Below are 11,031 nucleotides of genomic sequence, written 5' to 3'. Positions count from 1 at the left end.
CCACTATCTAATCATCCAAAATTACACTGGAATTACGTATCCTTGAAATTGAAAATACTATACAAGCCTGATAACTTAACCTGAATGCACATCTTTGAGTGTCTCAGTTTTGCCCAATTTCTTGGTTCAACAATATATACAAGGTCTTTATTTACAAGAATTTCTATCATATCTTTCAGAGCTGAATTCCATTGACCAAGAAAATATGAGATCAACCAGCAGTCAAGGTGCCAATTGGTCAAAACATGCTAAAATTGGCTTTGGCAATCAAATAATGCAATAGGATGATCAGCCTTTTGACTCTTGACTCCCACTGTTGGAGGTCAAGAGAAACGGTCAAACTGGTAAGTAAACAGGCTTGTTTCGATTACATCAGCCAATCCTCGTCATTTCAATCATCAGCTGCGCCGCACCGGTCACCATGAGATGCCGCGTCATTGACCCGTACCGTAATTGCTGGGTCAGATTATCCATCCACGGTCAAGTTCTGATCCAACCGCTATTCCAGACTATGTATGACTCATGAGTGACAGTGTGATTACTTTGAAGTTGATGATCAATGAGGCGTTCAACTTCCAACCTTACTTCAAACCACATATCTCAATCGAAAAAAGAAACTTATCACAATACCATTTGGATCACTTGCCAACATGGCGATTGTACATTTGTATTGAATGATTTGATGCGATTGAAATGATTCACTCGCATGTCATCCAAGCGATTGAAGGGATTCACTCGGATGTCATCAAAGCGATTGGAACCTTTCATGGAGGAGAGCAAAAAATGAATAAAAATATGCATCTTGTTCCCTGCGTCGAGAATCTCACTCTGCATATTTTTCTGTATTTTTACAGTCCATATTGATAAGTGTACTAACAATAAACCTTCACAATCATCCAATTACAACCTGTAACAAGCACTGAAATTTGGCTCATTAGTGTTTAGAGAAACTTTTGATTTCTGAAGATACTCATAACTTTTTCAATTGCAGTCCAAAACGCTTGATTTTGGGTGCATTGGTAAGCTGGAAGTGTCCTCCAAATAGTTCATAATAGGACCACACAGCATGCTGGTCTGCTAAAAAAGATAACATCTTTTTTATACATTTGTTCATACAGATCCATAGAATGATTGTCATACTGGCTACATAGTTCTTGATCTCATGAAAGTTTGAGAGGAAGAGTTCAGCTTTCTCATGCACTTAAAATCGAGTGTTTTGAGGCAGATTTGACAAAGTTATAGGTGTTTTCAGAAATCAAAAGTTTCTCTAAACACTAATGAGCCAAATTTCAGTGCTTGTTACAGGTTGTAATTGGATGATCATGAAGGTTTATTGTTAGTACACTTATCAATACGGACCGTAAAAATATGGAAAATTATGGAGAGTGAAGCTCTCACCGCAGGGAACAAGATGCATATTTTTATTTATTTTTTCCCCTTCGCCTGGCCTCTCAATATTTTTGTGTATCAATAATTTAATTTTCTGCCCAGAAAATATTATATTTCGTGTAGTGTATACATATACATCCACTCTATACTCATCTGAGCTATCATGAGGAGCGGGCACAAGGTTGAAATTATACGTAGTATAAACTGCTATATATGTCTATTACACATGTTTTGTGGTTTGTCCTATTCAAACCCAAAACCTCCGTTATAGAAGTTTTTGGTTTCTTGGGGGGGCCCCTTAGCCTGAGCTAAGGGGGGTAGGACTACCGGGCCTCGTAGACGGGGAGCTCTGCATGGTGGGCTAGGCAACCCGCTACGGGCCAAAACATTAGTAACACAACAAGAACCTTGGAACACAAATCTACTAAAAAACTAACTATGGTAAAAAAATAAAATAAAACTTTTATCAAAAACTAACCAGGTAATCAAACACTAAGAGGGGTCTATCTAGTCGTCCTACGCCAACCAAACCAAAACAGGGATGGAGGGCGGGTGAGAAATTTTTTCCTAGGAAATTGAGAAACTCTGTTAGTGAGAGTTTGTGAGATAGTGAAGATGAGTAGTGAAGATACACTCGTGGGATAACTGAGTGAAGAGACACAAAGTTGGCGATGAGGAGGAGCGGAATGAAATTCGATTTTTTCTTCTGCGACTCAAACAACCATCGTCCACGTACAGGTATCCCTCCTTAGAGGGATATCACGTGACTCTCTCTTCACATGATACAGTTATGTGTATACGTGGAAATTGCTGGTACCGTCGTGCCTTTGGGTACCAGCAGCCATCCACTCTATACTCATCTGAACTATCATGAGGAGCGGGCACAAGGTCGCAATTATACGTAGTATAAACTGCTATAAACGTCTATTACACATGTTTTGTGGTTTGTCCTATTCAAACCCAAAACCTCCGTTATAGAAGTTTTTGGTTTCTTGGGGGGTGCCCTTAGCCTGAGCTAAGGGGGGTAGGACTACCGGGCCTCGTAGACGGGGAGCTCTTCCCCTACGACTTGGGACATAGTCCTGAGCCTGAGAACCCCTGTGTACTATGGGCCGGGTCGTCAAATCCCCCAAGAACTCACCCGGGTCGGAGAAGAATTTGGGTGATCACATCACTTTCGATCGTGGAAGGTGGAAGAGCACATCCAAGTCATCATATCAAGTCATATTATCTATTACGCGTCCCTTCAATCACCCTGCCAGTTTCACCTCCCGAATCAACTTCAAGCTGTCTTAATACATGGCAAGTATCCTCTAATTGTTCTGGACTATATTACCGAATATACAGTTGATAAGCTTTCGACCTCCACCGGCCAATCTTTACTATGTCTCTAAGATCGCATCCCAGATTCCACCTCAAAGAAGCGCCTCCGACACGAAAGGAGTGCCCGGTCAGCTTCACTTTTGTTGTAGATTTCCACACCTTCCCGAGTATGTTCAGGCACCGAGACTTTGTCAGAACACGTTGTTGACTCTTTACCGGATACGAAAACAAGGCCTCGTCTTCCGTCGCTTGGGTACACTGAATAAGTCGACAAACCGCGTCTACTGGGTCGAGCAAGGATTGTTGTCGCCAGAGGTGAATTTCCTGCACTTCTCCAACAGCAGCAGTCCTTGCAGCTCTAATCCTAATGTTCACGTACTCCCCATTCGGATCCCAAACCAAGTCCTTCACCCTCACTTGGTCATTAGCATTTGCGTTCTTCAACAATTCTCCCAGTCTCGCCATCCCCCAAAAGGCTACCAAGGCGACGGTATATACGACTTGGTCCTCCAAACCCTTGCCGGTAAGTTCTTCCAAAAGGCTGAACATATGTCGGACCATTACCGTCTCCTTTGGGACCTTTGCCTTCTTCTGAAGCTCAATCTTGCTAGCAGTTGTCAATATTAACTCGATCCTCGGTGTTGCATTATGCGGATATTCGGCATCGTGGTAAAGATGCCAAGCTTTTATCCCCAACAAGTAAGTTCGGACCGTAGTTGACTTGACTGGTCAAGGGTTTATGTCGGTCGACTCTTCAGGCAAATTAGGGCCCGCCCACACCACAAATTGGTACAAGATATGTTGATCGATTGGAAGGAGCAAGGAACGTGGTATTTGGAAGGCTTTTGCAAAGGTGATCAACTTTGACACGCCGGAGTTATAGTGCTTCAGAGTTGTTGCAGCCCATCCTCCGTACAGGATGTACGCCTTTACCGGATCATAATCCGATTTGTCTACTCCGGCTAGGAATTCCATTTTTGACATAATCACCGATCCTGATCGATCAACCTTGCAGTCAATCAATGGTCGAACGCTGCTCACAACTCGGTGCGGGATTCAGCTTAAGCGTGGTAATTCGGATAAAGCAGGGAGACACGACGGGCAAGTCAACCCAATTTCATTTCTTTAAAACGGCTCGGACACCGACTTCAACTCAACAACGCCACTCGTGGCGGCGTAACCTACCAACTAAGGCTGATACACTTGTTCTAATACAGGAGTCAAATCTACAGGCAATTCAATAGTCACAGTATCACCAATCAGTAAGATCTTTCCAATCCCCCTTGACAACTCATCGGCGTCATTATTTGCTGACGTCACCCTTTCCGCCACAATGTCACAATGGAGTTCCACGAGGAGATCTTGGATACGCTTCCACTCCTCGTTCACCGCACGGTCGCGGGACCTATGCTTTAAAACCACGGCCTCTGCTGTCGAATTATCAGTGAGCACCTTGAACTTCTTCCCCCTAACTTCCAACAACTTACTGACTACTATTAACCCTAACCTGATTGTAACAGTTTCCGCCCAAGCTATTCCTCCTTTATCAGACACTTGCAGGTAAGCTTTCCAACCGTTCCTCAACCGGAATTGCGCCCATCTTTTACCAACTAGGATGCCAATCCCAAACAACTAGCGGCGTCGCCCACCCAGTTCACGTCGATTGTGTCTATACTTGGAATAAACCTCCTCTTCTCAAACGATTCTAAAGTCTTCCTCCACTCCAAGAGGTCTACCCGTACGTCACCTGGTATAGCCCGTTTTGCTGACAACACACACCACTCGGCCTTCCATCTGTACAGGCTAAGCAAGTAACACATCATATTTGGTACAATGTACGTCATATGGACTAACCTTCCCACGAACTTGTCCGTCTCTTTGTAAGTAAAAGTTTCTGTGGGTTCAAGAAAGCGTACAACTTGAGCTAATCGTTCTTCTAGTTTTTCATCAGGTAATCGGACTGTCCTTTCTGCCGAATTCCATATAAACCCAATGTACCTCTGCTCGGCGAATTCATGGACCTTCTCCTCATTTGACAGGACACCCATGGACGTACTCAATGTCACAACATTCGCGATTGTAGTAGGGTTCGAGACTTCTTTGACAAGTAAATCATCGTCTACCCATTGAAAGGCGGCCTTCAAACCAAACACTTCCTTCACTATCTTCTTCCACAAGTCGGCTGGTCTCCCAAAAACTCCGCATCCGGCCACACCCCCGAATTGCACTCTTGAGTCTAACCATAACCTCCCCTGTAAGTCCATAATGAATAAATACCTCCATTGACTGGGGTGGATGGGGATTTGCCTGTAAGCTTTCGCCCAATCAAAGATTGCTAACAAAAAGTTTCCTTTTTCATCACTAAAGAATCTCGCCAAGACCTTGAAATCGTCCCAAGTGGTACCAAATTCCTTCTTGTTAACTAGGCTATTCACTGATGGGGTAAACTCCGAGTCATGCAGGTAAGATAAATCGTTAATAACCCAGAACAACCCATCCCTGTTTATTATGCTCCCCATAGGGCTGGACCAAAAGAATCCGATCTTCTCAAAGACTTCTTTGTGAGTAAATGGCCCGAAAATTCTCCCTTCTTGATGCTCTTTTGCTAACGTCTTTCTTATCTTTTCCATAGCTGACTTGGCGGATTGATGGTTCCCCGGCGTGAACCACTGACGGTACCCTAAAGTATGTTCCGGAATTCCTTGATGGAACCCTTTTACCAGGCCACTAATTACCTCCTCCGCTTCTGCAGTTATGTTGCACTCAGCTGCCAATACTCTCCACTCTTCAACCTTCAGACCGCACTTCACCGTTTCATCAGGCCAGCGAGCGTCATAGGAGTCGCCTGAATTTTTGTAAGCTTTCAACAATTCGTTATTCACCAAGTCTCCAGTTCTCAAGTCAATCATTAGGTCAGGTCTATTGGGCTCAAACTCGTTATTCTGATAGTTCAAGTCATCGACTTCACCCAACTTCGGTCTTTTCTCACTAGAACGGGACACACGGATGGGCAAGAGGCAAACCAAATCAATACTAACTCCAAAGGGACGCGACTGCATTACTACGCGCTTAGAAAGGATAATCATCACAGGAGAGCAAAGATGAAACATATCCTCATCCAACCGATTTAACAAACGGGCATACCATCTGCGCAGCGTATATCTATCAACAGACGGAGGGAAGCAATGACATAACCCGAGAACAGCCTTGCAGGGGATACGGAACAGGCCGAGGCTACAATTTGTAACTTTTCACACCAGGTACATGGATAGAGGAAACGGGAAACATCTCTTGAAGTTAATAACCATTTGGCTTACTTTGCCTTCCCCGCAGGGCCCGCACCATCACGGTCATCACCACGGCCACGTCTCTCCTCACGACGGTAAGTCTCACCATTTCCGTTAAATCTTCGACGGTTGGGGCTGCAATCTCTAGCACCTTGATTCCCGTTCCAGCTGCCCCGACGGCCTCGGAAAGCATGGTTCCTAAATTCGGGGCGTCTGTCTTGCCAAGCGTTCAAACTAGATCCTCCTGGTCCATCATACACGGGTAAACCAGAGAAGTTATGTTGCTGAGAGAAACTCTGTGATCTCGGGGTGGGGCGATTGAAGACATGATCAATCGCAGTGTTGGTAATCCAACTATCAATTCCCAAAATTGGATCGATGAAGGCTTTCACCTCACCGTCAGCGTATGGGTTGAGTTCTTTAAAGGCAGGTAAGAAGTCTTTCATCCGTTCGGTTTCTCTCAAGGCCTCACGTTCCAACCGCCCATCGCGTATAGCTGGATTAGCAACTGAACCGTCTGGAAGCCGGAAAGCCATCACTGCAGTTCAAACAGCTAAATCGTAACGAAAGGCAACAGGCCAGTTTGAGTTTTCTCTTTTGATGGCAAATACATTTTCCTTATGTTGCTTAAACTTTGTAGCTAACTCCTCCCATTTATAATATTGAAGGTAGGCTATAAACAAATCGAAGGCAACCACCCATTCCCCAAATGTCATTTTCCATTCCAGCGGTAATGTCAGACCAATGTACGTATCTTCCAGTTTTTCTTTTACCGAACGTTTACGAATTGACTGTTGAAGCAGGTCCTGGCGCAACCATTGAGGGTTAAACACCGATAGCGGGATATACGCGTCGAAGGAAGTCATCTTAGCCCCAAATTATTTCGACAGGGCGACTAAACCATGGGATTCGATACCCTCGTTACTGAACTTGATGGTAGTAGAAGTCGCAGCTTTAACAGTGAGCGTAGTATTGACTTCGACCTGGGCATGAGTCTCCTCAACATCTCCAGGCCACTCGAGGGCGCGCTTCACTGATGAGGTAGAAGATGGTTTAGGCGTGATACCGTTCCTATCATCACAAGATCGAGGAGTCGCGGAATGTCCGGAGGCAGGAAGGCCAGCAGCGTTCGACGGAGCAAGGGTGCTACAACTTTCGACAGGTGTATCTAAGGCGTTAACTCCACCCACTCCGGTACTAGATCCTCCAGGGGCCATTGTGACCAAGGCAAATCCTTTCGAGTTCAACCAGGACTTGATGGCTTCCGGCAAGCATTCATCTATCCGCGACAGGACACCACTGGCTCTCTCCACAATTGCTGCAGCTTGTTCGGCAGTTGGTGGTACTGTAAGACGCAAACAAAACAAAATCAATTCTGTTCTTTAGTCTTGCTCCTTTCCAAACCGCACCATCCACACGGTGTTTATCATGATACATCACAATCACTGTGGGATCACAAACGTGGCTTCGCAAACGCGGCATCACTAAGGTGGGAAACAATTGATACTATAGCTTACACTGAGCGTCTTTAACCTTGTTCGCATTAATCACCTCTTTCGCAATCAGTAGTGTCGAACTAGCAATACTGCCAGGCACAGGCACTGTGACGGCCTTAGTAGTAGGAGGTCTCTCCGTCGCAGGGATGGACGTGACTTGGGTTCCAGAGACGGAAGTTGCCGTGGTACCATTCCCATTAGTCGGAGGGGCATCACCGGTCAATGCGGTAGCGGGAGCGGACGATGAGTGAGGGTTCTGACCAGGCAACTGAGATCCGGGTAAAGCCGCTTGATTCCCTGCGTTTGCTGGACCTTTCTTAGCGGCGGCACTCTTCCCCTTTCGACCTTGTCCTGCGCTCAACTTGTCGGCATTTGCATCGGTAGCCGAGATGGTATCACTTGGTAATTCGGCTGATTGGGAATCTTGTGGGGTCGCAGATCCTCCACGAAGTCTATCACTACTTCTCTTCACGGATGTATTAAACTGATCAATGCTCTCTGGGTTTGACATTGTGTCGCGATGAATTAACCTTTATGTAAATGAAAGGGAAGTTGATATGATCAAATTTAATGAGAAATTTTTTCCTAGGAAATTGAGAAACTCTGTTAGTGAGAGTTTGTGAGATAGTGAAGATGAGTAGTGAAGATACACTCGTGGGATAACTGAGTGAAGAGACACAAAGTTGGCGATGAGGAGGAGCGGAATGAAATTCGAATTTTTCTTCTGCGACTCAAACAACCATCGCCCACGTACAGGTATCCCTCCTTAGAGGGATATCACATGACTCTATCTTCACATGATACAGTTATGTGTATACGTGAAAATTGCTGGTACCGTCGTGCCTTTGGGTACCAGCAGCCATTAAATCTGATAATATTTTCCGCACCACGTTTCTCCACATTTCTGTTCCCTCCACAACCGTTGGAATATTATATGATATTGGATGCACCATGGATAAAACGATCAAGAAGGTACAAATGGAACTTGATTATAGTGACCTGGAGACAAACTGACTATGCCCTATCAATTTCCAGAGAAGAGTTTTCACGGATGAAGCTTATGCAGCCCAAGTCAAGGTGGGTACTGCTTTGTTTCATGTGTATGCACACAACTGGGCATGCCAGCTGAAGTATAACCCTTGGATGAATCGAGGATGGGGGAAATCCAACGGAGAAGGGCTTGAGCGGGTATGGTGGAAGTTGGCACCGCTGATATGCCTGTTGTGCTATGCTACTAAGCAGCACAGGCTGGTTAGTTTAGATCTGTGGACAACCCATAGGAACAAGTCTCTGTGCACACAAGCTGGTGAGATTTGATCTTCCGATCCTGAATGTTTAACCGAATTGAATACTTTTTTGACTTCTGTACAACAAAATTCAAGTTTCATTTTTGGTTAAGGATACGCACAAGTACCAGGCGGAGTTAGTGGACTCACAGCGGGTGCTTGACAAGCTGCTTAAGGAGAATGCTGCACATACATCCAATTACTTTGAGGCACAGTGGAGTTGCCAGCAAGAGTTGCAACTGACGGCCATGAACGTACGGACCAAGGAAAAACGGGCACGATTGGAGGTATTGGTCAAACTCAAAGAGGAGCTGGTCAATGCACGGCAAGTATTCTTCTGCCTGTTTTTTTTTCTCACTTAACAGCCTTCACAGCCTATAATTGATTACATACTGTGTGATTTGAATAGTCAGAAGCTCGAGGCACTAAATGCAACTAATGCTGCAATACGTACAGCCAAGCAAAGAGATGCACTGCTTGACCTTCCTGGTTTGTTGGTGTTGCTTGAAGTGAAAATGCAAGAAGTAGTGGATGACTCGGAATGACCAAATTGATAAATGTTTGGTGTTGTGATGGTCAGTGTATAATGTAACTTTTGCACTGTGCCACATCTGAGTACTTCTTATTCCAACCCAACACAGATAACCAAGTGAAGGCCGTGATGACTGTCCAGGTTGCTTTAGCTTTGTTGTATGAGGCAAAATTTGATGTCATTCAACAGTTGGCGAACGCTGCAATTCAAACTGGTAAGTCCAAGTCACAGGCCTCATTGAAACGATTCCCGTTTGCGCAAGGGACACTGACCAATCATCTTTGAAACTGCACCTGTATACAAAACCTCAGGTGCCACACAGCAGCTGCGTAATAAGCAATTACGTCAAAAGAAACAAGTAATGTTGAAGAAGAAGCTGGACGCCTATTTGAGGCATGCTCAGAAATACAATGAATCTTACCGGCCGGCACAGCGCCTGGCGGAACTGACTTAAGATGAAGTCAAGGCTATGGATCTGCTAGATCCCTTTTGGAATGAGGTTGCGCTCAATCATCCGGATGAGCCTTGGGCGTGTTGCCAGAAGACCAAGGATGGGATCATTGCTTTGTGAAGAAGAGCTGCGCCGACTGGGACGTGAGGTCAGACAGCTTATTGGATGGGCAACTGACTTTCAAAACTGGGTAGACGCAATCAAACCAAATGAAACCAACGGTGAGTTTTAACTGGAATGAAGTAGTGGGAATGATTACTTACATCAATTCCAACATATTCTTCACAAGGTGCATCTCGCATCATGGAATGGAAGTCAATCTACAATGGCCTTGCAAGAGGAACTTGTGGCCTATGGAAGCGATGGAAGTGAGGCCTGTTGAGTGTTGTGCAATGTACACAGCCGTATGTTGAAGGGAGTGTGGATCGGGACGGGGAGATGATGCTTGGGTGGCAGGAGATGGTAGCTCACACTGTGAGTATTTGGGCACAAATATGTGGGGAACTGGTCTTCATTGTTGAGGAGGATGAAGATGAGGAGTGGCCTGAGATGGAGGACAATGAGCAGGAGTGGATTGGAGGGTTGGATGGGATAGGGGATTCTTGGGTTTAAATTTCATTTGGTGGTCAGTGTTATACCAATATAACAATTGTTATTGTTAATAGTACATCTGTCTTCATGCTTTCTCTTCTTCTTTCTCCTCTTTCAGTTAGAATTTGTAATAATTTGTAATGAAAGTGATCATTGCAATACATTTTTTGTTTGGCTCACATAGATATATTACATGGTCATAGCACACATTGAAGGAAATGACAATAAGAAAGATTTTATTTGGAGAGTGAGAAAATATGATATCTTCATAAGTTGAAATATCAGTCAAGGTGCACAATGACTTTTGCTTTTTTCCTTTGGGATATCTTGCTATTGGCCTTTACCTTCTCAGTATATGTATCAACCAGTGGCTTCCAACTGTCTGGCCAGCGTGAGGAATTGAGTGTACAAAATTGTTGCCATGTAATACAAATATTTGGAGCAGGTAAATTGGGGAGGGTGAAATCAAGCAATAAAGAGGCAAAGTGGTAATTGGCCCAAACAAGTACTATTGGAGGGTTTTGATTGGGTGGGGTTACAAAGGGAAAAATGGTTTGATCACACATTCCTGGTGCAAAAACATCACTGGCCAATCAAAAGTGGTAGCTATGACTCCACCCCAGCCAGGCATGCTGAGCCAATACTCTGTCTCGGATAACACATTTGGTTTCCTTGT

At 44.7% G+C, this 11,031-nt stretch overlaps 3 protein-coding genes across 3 annotated transcripts in view; 2 read left to right on the top strand and 1 right to left on the bottom strand.

Moving 5' to 3' along the window:
• MELLADRAFT_104571 (uncharacterized protein) overlaps nt 1-441 on the top strand; it is a gene marked incomplete at both ends in the record, with an annotated part of 1,696 nt that extends 1,255 nt beyond the window's left edge. The window contains one exon of the mRNA XM_007407905.1: nt 377-441. Within this exon, the coding sequence (XP_007407967.1) occupies nt 377-441 (65 nt within the window). The remainder of the gene's footprint in view (nt 1-376) is intronic.
• Nucleotides 442-5,745: 5,304 nt separating this feature from the next.
• On the bottom strand, nt 5,746-8,006 carry MELLADRAFT_104570 (uncharacterized protein; the record flags this gene model as incomplete). The annotated part of the gene is made up of 4 exons (XM_007407668.1): nt 5,746-5,780; nt 6,030-6,216; nt 6,959-7,344; nt 7,517-8,006. 4 exons carry the CDS (start codon nt 8,004-8,006, stop codon nt 5,746-5,748), a joined length of 1,098 nt encoding a protein of 365 aa, XP_007407730.1.
• Nucleotides 8,007-9,322: 1,316 nt separating this feature from the next.
• On the top strand, nt 9,323-10,632 carry MELLADRAFT_104569 (uncharacterized protein; the record flags this gene model as incomplete). Its single annotated transcript, XM_007407906.1, has 6 exons — nt 9,323-9,356; nt 9,423-9,527; nt 9,625-9,671; nt 9,796-9,985; nt 10,011-10,168; nt 10,540-10,632. The coding sequence occupies 6 exons, from the start codon at nt 9,323-9,325 to the stop codon at nt 10,630-10,632; spliced, it is 627 nt and encodes a 208-aa protein (XP_007407968.1).
• Nucleotides 10,633-11,031: the final 399 nt, after the last annotated feature.

Source organism: Melampsora larici-populina, assembly GCF_000204055.1.
Source record: "Melampsora larici-populina 98AG31 unplaced genomic scaffold MELLAscaffold_10, whole genome shotgun sequence".
Taxonomy (NCBI): Eukaryota; Fungi; Basidiomycota; class Pucciniomycetes; order Pucciniales; family Melampsoraceae; genus Melampsora; species Melampsora laricis-populina.
This window is presented reverse-complemented; position numbering and strand designations above follow the sequence as displayed.